Here is a 16,578-nt window from a genome sequence, read left to right as displayed (position 1 = left end):
TTATGTTTGTTAATACTAAAGACATAAATAGAATTACACAGTATCAAGATCACTAAATCCAAATTCCCCAGTACTGCCCACATCAAATTTGTATTTTCCTTTTTGCCATGAGATTCCGGAAGAACTTCAGCTGTTTTGCTCTAAGCTTTGTACGACTTATACTTGACATGCATGAGCGAATGATACACCTAATTCATACTCATTACTCATGTGCTTTTTCCTTTGTTTATGAAAAGTGTTCGTAAATTTAATAATCAAATTCGGATGCTAGTTGCTTTAGACTTTTAAATACTATCAAATTCTCAAGTAAAGTGTTTTACCACATATGCATGCTAGCATATGTGGTAAAACATTACAATAATGATAAAATATCTTGCGAAATTATAATAATATGGTGAATATCCCATAATATAATCTCGTTGAATCGAAAATATAAATAAACAACAATAATGTTAGATTTAATCCATTATTTTATATGCAATAATAAAGTGCAATAAAATTGTTGAAATCGTTTTGATCAATTTTTTTTATTGATTTTAGTATATATATATTTTTAAAGATATAAAATCTTGTCTACATACATACTTTTGCAACAATTTTGAAAGTATATACGTTATAGGAGTATTATATCTATGGTTTTCTGCAACTATATTACTATTTTAATTGACTTAAAGGTCTATGTTACCAGGTCATAAAATTAAAAAAAAAACTGATTAGTTTATATTCTCTATGGTTTTCACTTTCGCGGCTATTTTTATATTGTAATTTGTAAATAACTTTCTGTATTGTGATCATATTATAATAGTTTTCAATACAATAAAGACAGAATTTATTTATTGAATGTCCATAAAACTTCATATGAAATTACAACACGATTAAAGAAAATTGTAGTTGACCTGAAATAATTATAAAAATGAGTCTTTGGGTTGATAAACATCGGCCAAAAGATCTTTTAAAGTTAGATTTTCATAAAGACCAAGCCGTACGATTGAAAAGTCTGGTACAACAAAGTGATTTTCCCCATCTACTAGTATATGGCCCTTCGGGAGCCGGTAAAAAAACTAGAATCATGTGCCTCTTGCGAGAACTTTATGGCTCAGGAGTTGAAAGATTAAGACAAGAAACAATGCATTTTACTACACCGTCTAATAAGAAAATAGAAATTATGACTGTGAGCAGTAATTACCACATTGAGGTTAATCCTACCGATGTGGGAATCTATGATAGGGTAGTTATAATGGATCTCGTAAAGAATGTAGCTCAGACACATCAAATTGACTCATCTGGTCAACGTGAATTTAAAGTTGTAATATTAAATGAAGTTGACGACCTTACTAAAGATGCTCAGCATGCCTTACGTCGTACAATGGAGAAGTATGTAGCAACCTGTCGTCTTATTCTCATAGCTAACTCTGTATCACGAGTAATCCCTGCAATACGATCACGTTGTCTAACAATACGAGTTCCTGCACCAACTGAAAGTGAAATTTGTAGTGTACTGCAAACAGTCTGTAAAAAAGAAGGATTGAATCTGCCCTCTGAACTAGCACTAAAAATAGCAAAGTGTTCCGATCGAAATTTACGGCGTGCTTTATTGATGTGTGAAGCATGTAAGGTGCAACAATATCCATTCAAAGCTGATCAAAAGGTCCCTGAGCCGGATTGGCAATTGTTTATCAAAGAGACAGCTTCTATGATTCTTTCAGAACAATCCCCGAAGAAGCTTGGTGAAGTTCGCCAGAAGCTTTATGAACTTATTATTCATGGTGTGCCTCCTGACATGATATTTGCGGGCTTATTAAAAGAGCTTGTTATAAATTGTGATATGGCTATGAAATGTCAAGTAGCTAGTCATGCTGCAATGTTTGAGCACAGAATGAGATTAGGAAATAAAGCCATTTTTCATCTTGAGGCATTTGTTGCAAAATTTATGGCTATTTATAAGAAATTCATCGAAGAATCTGTAGGAGATGCTTTTTGACATATGTAAACTACAGAAAATAACTTCCTTGATTGTACTTCACCCAGCTTAACAAGAAGAAAATAAATAAAAAATATTTCTATAAATTACTTTTATTGATTATATGTATAGTAGTTTTTTACTGGAACTTGATTAGCAAATAATCTAAAGTTATCAACAATGGCATGCATCAATGCTACCGTCACTTCATTTGCTAAGAAATCTAGTACAGCACTTTTTGCTGACAGGACCCTTTCAATCATGTAAGCATCTTCAGTTCCTCCTGTGAACACAAAATTTGTATATTTCCTAATTTTAAAATAAAGAATAACAACAAATTATGTTCTGTTTGTTTTATTTATTATAGAATAAGAGGTTCTTTATTAAGGCATCAGTTCAATATGAAAATCTAGACTAAGTAACTTACTAGGTTGTAAAAAGAAAGATGGAGTTCTTGAATTTCTGACAGCTATTCTTTCTTTACCAATTATTATGTAGTCTTCTGTATCATATCCTCGTTGACCTGTCCATGAATATGTAATATTGGTTTCAATATCACCTGCAAATATGTATGTATATGAGATAATAATATTGTATTATCTACTTTAACATTAGTTTAATGTACATTTTATATAAAACAAGTAAATATAGTTAGTATAAATCATTCATATTACAACAACAATTTCACCACCAAAACCATGCAGCAACATGCACCACACTATAAATTTTTGTGTTTGAAATTCACTGGTACCAGATTGTGCCATAACTTTATAATTTTCTTATATTCAAATTATAAATATAAACATCTGTTTAGTCTTTTTACAGATAAATATTAAGCATTGCAAGCAAGTATTCAGCATTCTCAAAGTTTTTAGATGTTTGCCAATTATTTAAAGTGGTATCTAGGTACCATTTGAGATTTACTGTGTGTAATAAGTTCTAGATAAATTAGTGACATAAAGAAGAAAATTAAAAGTTATTGTAACAATTTGAGTAACAGAACAGGTTGTACTTAAATTCATTATTGGCTTTTTAAGTTGTAAAAAAGTTGTTGATTGCTAATCATGTATTACCTCTCACCCAACTATGACTAATCAGTATGAAATATTGTTTATTACAATAAACTTATAACTTGTCTAGATGAAGAAATGAATACTTTGATATAAAAATTAATTGTTTAAAACAGGTTTAAGTAAATTACTCACTCAAGTCCATTGTTAGGACAGAAACATGGGGATCTGTTCGCCCAGCAAAAGCCATGGTAATTTCCCCCACGACATGCAAGTCACTTTTAAAACGAATACTGTTTTTTCCATTATTAAAATGAAATCTGTATTAAAATAAACAATAAGGAATAATCTTTATAGTACAATATAGTATATTGAATACAAAATAATTTATTTTAATTATATAGAACTACAATATATTAAACGTCATCTTAGTAGATATAAAAACTATGAATGACAAAAAAATAATATTACAAGTGGAGATGCTGGGATTTGAACCCAGGACTTTCAGCATGCGAAGCAGACACTCTACCACTGAGTTACATCCCCGATATTGAGATTGCTGAAATATTGAATGATATCCATGACGTATTTAAAATATTGAAAAATTTTATTTTTGTGCTGTACAGACTAATTCAATAATGTGGACAAATATACAGACACTTAAAGCTGAAAGCTTAAATAATTAGTTAGTAGACAATACCGGTAATTGATTGAACAGTGAACCTACTTCCTATCTACGAGCTTAGTCCACCTAGCTCCTGTGACGTTAACCTTTCTAAACAGAAATGACATTTGCTCATCGGGAACAGCGACCGTCACGCTGTTTAACACTATGGGGTCGACAGGGCTCATACCCAAATGACCAGAATCCATAAGAAAAAAAAACGTTCGAAGTCCTCGTCGAAGGCATTCTATATCATCAGCACGGCACGCTGGGAACGGCAATGGTGACTGAGTGGACGCTGAAAAAAACACTCATCATAGTAAACTAGAACTAGCTAAATAATAAATATTGTGTAATTGCACATTATTCTAACGGAAACATGGACCCAATTTATAATCAAATATTTAGACCTCTAGGACCTTAGCAAGTACCTACATGATATCTATAACGCAGTATGACCTAATTAATACCTAATGACTATGTGTAATCATGTACTTCTCATAAGCCTATTCGTTTAGCTTTACATATTTGTTGTATACCATTCTAATGAATTTACTACGGGTTTATAAAATGTGTGTACAGAATAAATCTTAATTATCTTATATTTGTAGAATCTATCTGATAATCTAATCGTCTAATCTATCTGTAGAATAAAAAGGTGAAAAATTTGGTTTAGCATTAAGTAGGGTCAGGCATACATTATTATTATTAGGCAATTACATAAACATACAAATAATATCTTTTGCATATAAGAAAATCGATCTTTTTTAACTAAAGCAAAAAGATACAAGAATTTACTCACTTCGTATTACTGTTGCCAAATAACTCAACGCTATGTAAGTACGAATAAGTAATAAGGGTCTAGATTTGTCTAGATTTATTATATTTCGTAGTTAAGGAAATATATTCGAAATTATGTAACTAGGTCATTTAATTCAACTTTTACGAATTAATATATTACAAGGTTTAATGGAGAAATTAATATAATCTTAAACGCTATAGTGACAAAGATTAGCTTTAGTGCAATAAGTTAATTTATTGATGACGTCCAGGTAGGAAGTTATTTATGAAACAGTGAAATTTGTTAGCGCTTTTTAGCAGCAGACTCGTAAGATCAGCCTGCTGTGACTTGCGGTCTAACGAATGCCGGTTTCAAGATGTCCTCATCGTCAGAGGCCAGAGCTAGGGCTAAATATTCATTCAATTCAATAATCAGGGATGATAGATGCACGCTCAAGCCAACACTGCACAGAAATGTTATTAAAATAACTTTGTCTTGCAATTAGCTAATGAGACGTCTATAAAGGCATTTTTGGATTATGTTTCGCAAACAATACGTTTAGGTAGGCAATGATAGGTAGGTGGATAAATTATGGTAAGGTGTAAGAGCAGCTAATTGAGTAAAAATTCCAACGGCTGACATATTATTTCAACCAAGGAGATATAAACCCGTCATAAAATAAAATTTAACATCGAGATCATCTAAAACTCAGTATTTCACCGGTATTGGTGCTTGATGATTACATTTGCCCCAAAACTGTAGTTCATCAGTTCTACTACTTAAATAAAAAGCAATTTTAAGTTAACAAATAAAGCGCTAAAAAACAGAAAAAATAAAAATAAAAATATACTTAATATATAAAAACTTACACATGTAATCATAATTCCTGAAAATAGGTATTTGTCCATAGCAAACACAAAATGAAATCAAAACCAAAACGGCACTATAACTATTAAACATCTTGAACTCGCGACTCCAACTTTGAGAAAACGCTCTGCTCGATGGCAACACTTTTATATACTGGGTTTATTTTTTAAATCGTCGCAGTGACGCGTCCCGTTATTTAAAGATTAATTTGAAATCATCGAGATTTTTATTCAACTTGTTACAGTCAACGATTTATGGTTCTAAAATCGCTATTTTATCACCCCATGGTTTTATTTTGGAGCTAGGTTTCGTTTTTGGACGACACACGATTAAAATTAGGATATCATTTGATCAAGCTTAGAAACGAGTTATCTAATTACTTACATATGAGGATAAAATTGTTTTATTAATAGTAGTTTCACAGCAGTTATGCAAATTAAATTGCCGTTAGGTAGTCTTCAAAAAAATATTTACAGACATTCATGATTTGACTAACTACGGTACTAAATGTGATTTTTATGTTGTTTTGTTTGAGCTCTGGCCGTCATATTAACACAACAGCTACAGCTATGTTTGACCACATGACTATGTAGATATATTATAAGTATTGTCCTATTAATTGACTATAAGCCTTAAATAGCTATTGATGAATTTGTCTATATCGCTCTCGTGACACTTGACAAATAAATAAACGTGACAAAATGTAATTTAACTAATTAAGGTTTATAGTACGTTTATGAATATAATCGCACATAACCAAGAAGACTACATTATATATTGCTTATAGAATCTACGGAGTGAAAATTAATTATCCAATTCTATTCTCATATTTCTCTAATTAATAATAATAGTTCCCGTAGATGATGCTTTACTTGATGGGAAGGCATACGAAGCCTTCCGATTTTTTTTTATGATTACACTTTCATTTTATTCAAGGCTCCGTTCAATTGTAATAATTCCTATTTATAATTCATAAAGAATTTCAAAATACTTTAATATTTAAATAAATGTGATAGTGTAATGCATACTTGAAATGACTCATGCGTAATGGTTTGTTGCGTTACATTAAATAAATACATACGATAATGATATCGTAGTTCTAGATGTACTTTTGGAAATCTAGATAATTGGATTCTGGTTATTTATTTAATTAAGTGAGTAAGTAAGTAATCTAACAGCTTATACTTATACATATTATGATACAAAATACTAAGACAATACAGAAAGTCAAAACAGATTACATACATAAACAATTTATCTATAAAAAACAGAAAACAAGCAAGCGCAATAAAAGACAAAGATACATTAAAAAAACAGAAGAATAAAATTAAAAAACTGAAATTTGACATTTAAAAGCAACAAATAATACTAAGAATTTAAAACTACTAGGTACTTAAAAAAATCAGAGTCTTCCCGCTTCTCCAAGTACTTCTTGACATCTCTCTTTTTGAGGTAGAAAAGATCAAGTTATCACAGACATTTTGTCTCAACAATTGTATTTTAGTCTAAATCTAAGAGAATTATCGTAAATCTAATTATGGTTAGTAGCGCGTTAGTCATGCGACAGCGACTCCGAAGTCCGTGATGTTGTCCTGTTGAAACGAAACAAGCTCGTTTCAGTGGATACATCCAACTGTAAGTAGAGAGTCTGTACTGATTGGTGGCACAAAAAGTTGTTTCCATCTTGCTGTTAGACAACAGGTACAGGTAATGTTTACATTTACAAGAATGATGGTTTATTTCGCATTGCATCACATCTAATTGCAAATTTATTTTTATAAAAAAAATTTAAGGTTTTTTTTATATGCATAGGTATATAAAATTCAAACGAATCGATGGGTAATTTCGGTACATAAATCATGTTAGGTAAAATCAACCGCACAGCTTTTTATTCCAATGACACATCTTGTCGTGGACTGAGTTTAGATGTGTATAGTTTTAACTCAAAGGGTGCCGATATTTGCTAAATATCAAGTTTCAAACCGAACTAAATTGGTCTCAATTTACTCAAACATAAAAAACTTTTTAAGCTCGAAAACGTGAAACACAAATTGCGTAGTGGGCTACGGCTTCAAAACATTTTTTCATTTATGAAATCGTTTACAAATTGACAGCTTTATATTTTAAACTAGCCAGAAAATTAATTTCAATTCGCAATTTTTACGCAGCGTATTGCGAATTCAAATTGTATGTATTCGCTGAAATATTATAAGACTAGAATATATTGCGAGGCAGACCTATTTCTCAGTTTGGTTATTTTTTTTTAAACGGTTTTATTTAGCTTACCCCGTTTGTTTTATTCTTTTTTCTTGGGTCAAATTTAGTAATTCAAATTTCACCCTCTTCCTGTCAACCGATTAATCTGAAATTTGGTATACACTTTAGATTTTGATGACAATACAATTATGTTTAGTCATTATCATTATAAATTCAAGATGGCTGCTGCTACAAAATGGCGGATAATTTATGTTTTATTAATCCCATCAATATGGGTATCAAATGAAAGGGCTCAACAAGCAGAATACAATATACTATAAAAAAATTGAAATCCAAGATGCCAGCCGCTACAAAATGGCGGATAACGTAGGTTTTATCAATCTCATCAATATGGGTATCAAATGAAAGGGCTCAACAAGCTTTATAGGCTTAACATATGCATAGACTAGACTAAAATAAAACCGTGGGGCACGTCAATTGTCTACAAATTTTCGACTTAATGTGCGATAGAACAATCGTTTAATTCGTCGTTAAAATAGGTAGTTGGCCCGCAGACGGTGAGGAAATTACTTACTATTTTCTTGCTCATGGAAATTCCCCACGGTTTTATTTTAGTCTCGTCTATGCATATGTTTATAATTCCCACGACTCTATCTATTTTATTATTTTTTGGTTTTTAGTACATTTATCTTAAACATAGGAATGTATGTTTAACATAAAACCGTTTAACTTAAACAGTTTTTTTACCTATTTTTTTTAATCAAACAGACGGCTGCCACTCTGTGCCTATTATCTCACTGCTCACTCGTTAGAAGATACCTATTTATTTAAAAGTCCTTTATTATAATAAAAATAATCTTACTTAATGTTTGATAAAACATACTTTGCTATTTTATGCTCATAAGTCATAACATGGTTAGAAATGATACCGTTTGTGTGCCGACGCATACCAGTCTCGGTAATACTTTATTCATAGTTAAGAGGCTCCGTTGGAAGCTAACATCTTCAGAACCACATGAATTATGCTGGCCAGGCGGTTGTACTGCAATAATACCTATTTACAACTTCGAACCTGTGACTTCACGTAGAAATAGAAAGTAATTTATTTAAGCTTATATTGAAGTTGCTTTTTATTTAAACGGATTATACTCAGAAACTCTTTTTTTTGGAACTGGCGTTGTGATAGCTAGTTACTAGAATGTAATTTTCTATGAATCTGTTTGGATTTCAAGAAATTACTCGTTTTTAATAAACGAAATATCCTCTGAAATTTTAAGTATTTTTATTCAAATTTTAATTAGGTAATAAATATAAGAAGCGGCAGCTAGTTCATTTATAACTTTATATTAAAAGTAATAAAATGTTGTACTTAATCACTATTTATGAGCTTTAACTTTTATGCGACGTAATTTATTAGATGATGTCAATCTCAAAACTGTACTTCTATCCATCAAAATATTTATTTTCGTAGAACCCCCGAAGTCGTTTACGTTAATTGGAAATTTAATTACGTATTACGAATTACAAATTTTATTTTCTTTTTCACGTAATATTAATAAATCTTATCTTAGTAAATGCCAGTTGAACTAGATTCTTCAACGTAATGCTAATGAATTTTTCAAGGGAAACAACAAAATATATATTGTTATACAGTCGTTAACTTGACCAGAAAAGAGAAATCCCTCATACTGACTCTCAAAAATTTTGATGAAAACCGTGACGTCAAAGGTTCATTTGGCTTATTAAGGGTAATAAATTTACGAAGTGATAATGACGCCCTCATAAAACACCACAAACACAATAAAATTAATGGTTCATTAGGAATCGTTATCCGATTTCATATCGATTGTACATTTTATATTGGTACAAAACAAATAACACCCATAAACAAGACTCAATTAAATATTATTTTATCAATCTAATTGCTTCAAAAAGACCTTAAATTCTAATATTGGAAGATGTAGCCGCCGAGATACCTACAAATGGGAGAAACAAATATAGAGATGTGACAGATTCAGCACATTCTAAGTATTTATTGTTACAATAATATGTTGAAATAATAAATGTTTGTCCGAATTTTCGATGCAGTTTTTATAAAAAGGGACGAGACTCATAAGTCATAAATATCAATGACTGATGTGCTGTTGACCTTATGAGTTATGTGGATGATTTGAGTTAATTAGTTAAAATAATGAGTTATTTTTTTAAACTAAAGTACTTTAGCGCACTTCAATACTTTAAATTTATCGCTGGCATTAGGAAATGCCTCTCAATCACAAGCACACATATACAGACATAACATTATATCTGTTTCAAGATATTTTTAAAATGATTAATAAATAATAGTAACTCAAAAGTACATGGCATTCTACTAATTAAATCCAAGAATATACTGCGTTTTTAACTTGTCTCTGTTTTATTATTACTTTGGTTTTAATGAAACATGGATATACTGCAATACCAACATTAATACCAACAACTAAATTCACTATTTATCAAAATATGTTGTACTGAATGTATGTAGCAATTATGACAAAATAATTTTCGTTGACGGTCATTGAACGCGCCCAAAAAGCTTATCGTGCAAATGTAAATAAGTTAAATTTATTTACATATAACTACGTTCCTCTCACGAAACAATGCCCGATTATTTTTATGTATTTCTGTTAAATACTTAAACCGGATACAAGTTTTTGCAATTACCAAGGGAAAATATTTACTAGAGATATAATAAAACAAAACAGATATAACCAACAAACAAACAATATAGATTTTTGTGAGATTTAAAAATATGGTGCAATGTTTAATTTGACTTTTTTTTAACTTAAAGCATCAAAGACTCAATGTATTTCCGAGCTAATAAAAAAATCAATTCTTTTTTACTCAAGCGAGCAGCGTACTTCTGGCGCGTAAGTGCACATGGGCACCTAACTGCCCGAAAGTGAAAGCCCGAGCATATTAAATATAAAATATCCAAAATTGATTCTAGAAAATATAAAGCCGAGTACCTAGTCAAAAAATAAAATGTATTTCGCCAAAAACAAGTTAGGTTTAGAATAGACGCTATATGTGCGCCCAATGTTTGGCTAAAAATAATAAAGTTTTAAAACATTCGATTAATTTATTAGTAAACAAAATACAATGTAGTGTTAATTGAATTTCAGAGGAACACTTTACACGCCCTTTAAGAATGCGTCTTTGGGTAGTATTTTAGCAGAGGCTCGTATGTTATGAACCACTGTCACATAGGCCTTTTCTACAATCGCACAGAGCAGACTTTTACCCTTGTCAGCAGAATTCGACTTTATTTTTTCCCTCTCTGGTTGAATATCTGGATCTGAAATTAAATCGGTATTCATCAATCAATTCCTAATTAGTATTAGCATTTTTATTTTTATAGCTAGTATTTCATTTTTACTGACATTTACGGGGTCGTTTTTAATTTCGTGCCCGTCTTGTTCTTCGTATATTGAGTTTAATATCTTAATTTTGATTGATAATAAAACCTTGCTTTTATTGCAAGAGTGAAATTATTTATCACTTCAGAATGGCGCGTGCACAAATCCCAGTTGGCATGGAGTTTCCCATTAGCAATCGTTGTCATTATCTCACACATTACATTTGTATTAAGCCTTAATTCTTAAGTGGCACTGAATCAGCCGTATCAGTTAGTTATTTATAATTTAAAATAACTTTCACAGACGTCACGACTTTAATCGTTTAAATAAAATTTAAAATAAGGTTTTCACAATCATCAAATCATAAGATTTTCATAAACCGCTTTTAATGGCGTGGTTAAAGTTGCTTATTAGTTTTGATCCTAACCGTAGGTATATTTAATTTATCTGACGTCCAGTGGTGGCCAATAATTATTTATTACAATGATAAGTGATGTCCATGTTAGATCTTGGCATCATGAATTATCCGTATTTTACTGATAAATTATGGTTGTTATTTTATTTCGTGGGTAGCGAACCATTACATAAAGTGGAACTAATAATATATATTAAAGGAAAACACACATAACTAAGTTTAGACAATGTTATTTTTTTTATTGTGGCTATCTAACTAAAATATACCTGATTTTAGAGATTCTAGGAGTTCCGGGCTTAATTTAATTACTACTTCATCAACGGGTTGACAAGTGATTCTTTCAGGGCTTACTTCGAAGTGCGTCACACCATTGGCGTCAGTTTTAAAATCATAGTTGTAATTGGCTGTGCCCAATGCACCTAAAACATTAATTCAACTTTAATCATAATAATTTTTGAGTTTTTTTTTATTATAACACGGAAACAAATACATTAATACACTGAAATTAATAAATAAAACACTGAAAAACGTAACTGTTATATTATAGACTGATTATTCTTCCAAAAAAGCCAAGCTAATAATATTAGTAGGCTTGGTAAATACTATCAGTTAATATAATATGACTTTTCGGTTCACTGGTCACACTAAATACTAAATAACATTTCTAATTAAAGGGTCAGTTTAACGGCGTCGTTAAGAAAATTTATACTTACTTCCTCTAATTAAAATCGAGCCGGAAAATGATTTCCCGCGTTTCTTTACCTCAACCGTGATGTCGCCAGTAATACTGAGATCTAATTTTGTTTGCAATTCCACGGCCTTTGTTTTAGTATCTAAACTGTAATCCATTGAATTTCATTTAGATCATGTTTATAGTACTAAGACTTTGTGTTAAACATTCATTATCTGATAACGAGTTATTAAATGTATATTAAATGTATGAGTATAAAACGCATGCACTTGCAGAACTAATTAAACATGCAAGGGTAGACAACTAGCATAAATTATTATGCAAATCACTTTTGGAAAGTGTTACAATTATTAAATAGGTACATTATTAAATTAGCTACATTCTATGAATTACTTAATTCTTAATAATTAATCTCATATTCCATTTTGTTTCCACATTTACGTATATTCCGCTCTAAATTATTACACAATTTTTTATGCACCAAAATGTTGTTTGAACTTTTCGAATAAAAGCAACAGGCGTTAAAAACATTCACGTCTAAATGCCTGCCTTCGGCAACCTGAGGCGACTAATAATGCTACATTTATATGCAATAGGTCTTCGAATCAGATTGTATGGTTCTATATTTATATAGTTATGTTTCACACATCGATTTCTGGGTGAAAGACGTACGAACGAGAATTAATTGATTAATTGGGAACATAGAAATAAATATTGAATAATATATTGCTGTTATTTGATTACTCGACTGCAAAATTGTTACTTTAGAGTCGCATGGTTAAAGCACTAGGCCAACACTGCTCATTTAGAATATAATCTAATAAAAATTAATAAGACTCTTCTGTACACCAACCTGAATTTAGACAAATCTTGATTTTTCAATCCAATTATGGTCAAGTTCGATAAATGATTCCAGACGCCATATTCCTCGCTGAGCAAATAGTCAACCGAGGTCAAGTGCATAGGGTCAATGGCCCTTATATCATATTCGGGCACACCGTTTGCGGTTTTCGCTAAAAACTTTTGCGTGGACTTCCGTAAACATTCTGTATCTGTGATGTCGCATGGGGTGAGGAAGGCTTCTGAAAACATTGATTTTTGTCATAAAGGGAACCTTTTTTATGTTAGAGGAAAACTTGATTCGATATATTAGACTAAGTAACTGTAGATTCCTATAGGGTTGCTAGTAATAAACTCAATAAAATTACTGCGAAGGCAGAGTTTGACATACCCGTATTAAATGCATATAAAAACTTAAAAGGAATGATTATGATGAATTTAGAGATGTGTTACACCAAACTTTACAAAGAGTAAAGTAAGTTGTAGGCAATAAAATATGTAACAGTTTGGTTTTATGAAAGGCCACTTCTCAATTAATATCGGTGTTAATTGGACTTCGAACTTATTTTGACGCCTTTTTAAATATATCCGTATATATTAAGAGTTCATCACGAATATTATATAATAATAATGATAAGCTTCACGTATTCCTTGAAACATATATCGGTATTTATAAATTATCCATACACTTAAAATATTACATAAATATTAACAATATAATAAATAAATTATATATTTAAGAATCTCTTAAAATCTCTATATCTCCTCCAATTGCTAATAATATTTAACGCTATATGCATATTGTATATAAGATAACTTTTCTGTGACGTATCAAATGCTTTGGATTGAACCCATGAAATATTGGTCAGGAAGCTTCAACAGTTTCCAACCCGATGGACTCAAACCTAAAGGGAACATTCAAAGAGTGAATGTCAACGGTGACACTTTCTTATATTTGATGTACTTAAATGAAGAATGGCAGGTCCATTATTTTTTTCAGTCAGTTTTTCTCAGTTATATACTGTATGACAAGACCAAATGTATGTTTGGCTAATGTAAACAATGCTAACTCACGTATAACGAGTTCTGGTAAACTTTACGAAATAAAGTCAAAATCTATATAGATTTTCAGTTTGAGGTATCAAGAGATTTCAAAGATGACGAAAAGAAACGCTATTTAAAAAACTGTGTTCTTGGATAATACGTTACAATATAAACTCCAATGGGAATAGAAAGGACACACACAATTCGTATAGGCTGATATCTGCAGCGTATGCAGTTGGTAAAATACAATAGTGGACTTAGCCAAAATTCAGTAACATAGTTATTTTCACTGTGTAATGCTCTCCTGTTAAGGGAACTGTCCACTATCCAATCCATATGTGCTTCTGCGGGCTATTCCAGAGATTTGTTATTTTTACGCGAATCTGTATGTAAGGAGTTTAAGGAAATATAATGAACAAAAAAAAACGATAAATTTCACCCGTATACTAACTGAAATGACCTTACCTGAGCGTACAACCAACTAAGCTTGAAAAGATAATGTTCCTTCTTTGGAAATTTATATACGTTTTTTACAGGAACCCGCAAGCGAAGTTAGAGAATTATGATTAAATAAATTTAAGACTTACATTAAAGGTGAATAATTTTCTAAATCCTTTCATAGAGTAGACGATTATTTAATTATTGCTAACGCTTGTTAATTTGCTCCAGTTCTAATAGGTGAATTACTTTGTAGGCGATTCGTTACCACCAATTGTGACTACGTATTTGTGTTCTCTATTTGCTTGCTGCTATTTTGCCCGCTGATGATAAGCTTGTTACTTATCTGTCCTTACTGTTACGTGTCGTTACCCCTCTTATTATATAATAATATAGAGTTTCAATATATAACGGATAAGGTACATATTATGTTATAAAAATAGCATAATCAGATCAATCACTGTGATAAATTTCAATTGGCCATTATCGACCAATTTAAGTTCCTTGAGAATCTATTGACACTTGTGTATCAATTGGCCATTTGTGTGTGTGGCCATGACGTATCAACTAACATTGCATTTAACCCTGCTATAGTAGCAAAATTCGTTAATAATTGTGAATAATAAAATAATTAATGATGTAGTAAAAACAATATGTATTTTGGTTATAGCGGTACTTTCACTGGCATACGATAACTTATTCGCCACAATACTGAACTTAACTATGTACTTCTAAATTTATAAAGCGTCAATTGCATTTATTTCAGCAAAATAGATGAACAAGAAACGTGAATATAGTACAGTCATGCCTACACTATATTTCCTAATTAATGTTGAGGTATTAAAGTCTTCCAACAATCACAGTGCACGAACCACATTTTATAAATTAGCTTAGATAACGTCGGACGGGAGATAAGCCCACTTTTACTGCTGATATTGAGGAGAAATATTACACATATCCAGAGCTTCATTGTTTATTTGAAACGCTGAACAAAAATATTTCGTTTGCACGAGTTTGGATGCCGACCGACTTGACCTATTAAGAAAACTAAAAAGTGATTGGAAAAAATTTAATTATTTTTATTACAAAAACCGAAACTCTATTCAAAGTATATAGCAAAGCATAAAAATATGATGTAAATAGTGTTAAAATGGATCATACTTGATTTTTAATTGAAAAATGTGTTTTAATACTTTTTAAACTTAAAAGTATTTAAACTCTAGTTATAGTTAGAAATTGTAAAGCATTAAAAGGTAAAAGACAATTTCTTAGCGAAACTGGTTTGGAAATATTTTAATCTGTTAATATAACTGTTCTCTCAATGCTTGAAATTCTAAATTTATGAAATCATTTTAAATTCTCATCTGAGAGATAGAATATAAATTTCTTTAAAGAAATCGCTTGGTATTTTTGATATCGCCAGATTCTTTGTTTTATTTACAATTTACTTTAAATATTTTTAAATCAAGTAAAAGTAACTAGTTAGTGGTTAAAATTGTGGCTTCAAAAAGTTTTGTACAAAATATAATTTTTGAAAATCTTTGAAGAATATAAAAATAAAATAAAAATTTCTGTGCACCGTCTTCCATTTTAAATTATCTTAATCAATGACTCAATATCAAAAAATCTGAATCTAATGAATTCTACTATAAACCATAATATGGTACACCGCTAAGCAATTTTTAAGAAGCATTATAAACTGTTTGTATTAAAATGGTGTTGATAGAAGAACATTGGACAGATAAAAAATACAATGAAGAATTATTTACGTCACGGAGAACGCTGCTACAAAAAAATGAAGACCCGGCAAATTTGTTTTTTTCTATTATCTAAAGACATTTACGGCCATATTTCATACCTTCTTCACATAAAGCCGTGACAAGAGACACAAGCAAAATAAATCCTCGAGTCGCCAACATCCTGCCGCAACACTCACCACACTGACAGACTATCAGTTCAATAATCATTTACTTTATATACGATTGATTAGAGTAATGCAAATAAAATGTAATTAAAAGAGAATTCCGACGTTAGGCATACATAGGTCACATATTATCAGGTCCGTTTAAGTAAATAATGATAATGTGATATTATGGTAGGTATAACTTTGATTTAGATATTTAGACTGTTCCTAGTTAGTTTTGAAAAAACAGGAGTATTATTAAAATAAAGATAATAGCAATCGTATATTGAAAGTGGTAGTGGTAGATTTGTAGTTTAGATTGATCAATTATTAAAAAAAACGCACAATCA

At 30.7% G+C, this 16,578-nt stretch overlaps 3 protein-coding genes and 1 non-coding gene across 5 annotated transcripts; 1 reads left to right on the top strand and 3 right to left on the bottom strand.

The window, feature by feature from the left end:
- The first annotated feature begins 751 nt into the window (after nucleotides 1-751).
- On the top strand, nucleotides 752-2,301 carry LOC110999915 (replication factor C subunit 3). Its single transcript, XM_022269206.2, has one exon. The coding sequence runs from the start codon at nucleotides 914-916 to the stop codon at nucleotides 1,979-1,981; it is 1,068 nt and encodes a 355-aa protein (XP_022124898.2). The 5' UTR covers nucleotides 752-913; the 3' UTR covers nucleotides 1,982-2,301.
- Nucleotides 1,991-5,611, bottom strand: LOC110999916. Its single transcript, XM_022269207.2, has 5 exons — nucleotides 5,285-5,611; nucleotides 3,698-3,932; nucleotides 3,166-3,290; nucleotides 2,388-2,519; nucleotides 1,991-2,243 (listed from the first exon to the last, which is right to left on the bottom strand). Exons 1-5 carry the CDS (start codon nucleotides 5,373-5,375, stop codon nucleotides 2,074-2,076), a joined length of 753 nt encoding a protein of 250 aa, XP_022124899.1. The 5' UTR covers nucleotides 5,376-5,611; the 3' UTR covers nucleotides 1,991-2,073.
- Trnaa-cgc lies at nucleotides 3,445-3,516 on the bottom strand. The gene has a single exon. It is a non-coding gene; the product is annotated as a tRNA-Ala (tRNA).
- A 4,995-nt stretch (nucleotides 5,612-10,606) lies between the features above and the next one.
- On the bottom strand, nucleotides 10,607-16,335 carry LOC110999919 (juvenile hormone-binding protein). Of its 2 annotated transcripts, none has more exons than XM_022269209.2 (5): nucleotides 16,184-16,335; nucleotides 12,857-13,085; nucleotides 12,026-12,150; nucleotides 11,579-11,731; nucleotides 10,607-10,836 (listed from the first exon to the last, which is right to left on the bottom strand). In XM_022269209.2, exons 1-5 carry the CDS (start codon nucleotides 16,290-16,292, stop codon nucleotides 10,673-10,675), a joined length of 780 nt encoding a protein of 259 aa, XP_022124901.2. In that variant the 5' UTR covers nucleotides 16,293-16,335; the 3' UTR covers nucleotides 10,607-10,672. The 2 variants fall into 2 exon arrangements, with proteins under 2 accessions (XP_022124901.2, XP_022124902.2); XM_022269210.2 differs by having other exon boundaries at nucleotides 12,857-13,082; nucleotides 16,184-16,312.
- Between the last annotated feature and the right edge of the window lie 243 nt (nucleotides 16,336-16,578).

Source organism: Pieris rapae, chromosome 9 (genome assembly GCF_905147795.1).
Source record: "Pieris rapae chromosome 9, ilPieRapa1.1, whole genome shotgun sequence".
NCBI classification, from domain to species: Eukaryota; Metazoa; Arthropoda; class Insecta; order Lepidoptera; family Pieridae; genus Pieris; species Pieris rapae.
This window is presented reverse-complemented; position numbering and strand designations above follow the sequence as displayed.

Coding starts and splice junctions, on each gene's coding strand:
- LOC110999916 (XM_022269207.2), bottom strand. CDS start 5,375: ATGTTTAATAGTTATAGTGCCGTTTTGGTTTTGATTTCATTTTGTGTT. Junction 3,291..3,697: donor ACTAAGCTCGTAGATAGGAA/GTAGGTTCACTG, acceptor ATTTTAATACAG/ATTTCATTTTAATAATGGAA. Junction 2,244..2,387: donor ATCTTTCTTTTTACAACCTA/GTAAGTTACTTA, acceptor TTGTGTTCACAG/GAGGAACTGAAGATGCTTAC.
- LOC110999915 (XM_022269206.2), top strand. CDS start 914: ATGAGTCTTTGGGTTGATAAACATCGGCCAAAAGATCTTTTAAAGTTA.
- LOC110999919 (XM_022269209.2), bottom strand. CDS start 16,292: ATGATTATTGAACTGATAGTCTGTCAGTGTGGTGAGTGTTGCGGCAGG. Junction 12,151..12,856: donor CAAGATTTGTCTAAATTCAG/GTTGGTGTACAG, acceptor AATGGATTACAG/TTTAGATACTAAAACAAAGG. Junction 10,837..11,578: donor CCTAGAATCTCTAAAATCAG/GTATATTTTAGT, acceptor ATTTAATTTCAG/ATCCAGATATTCAACCAGAG.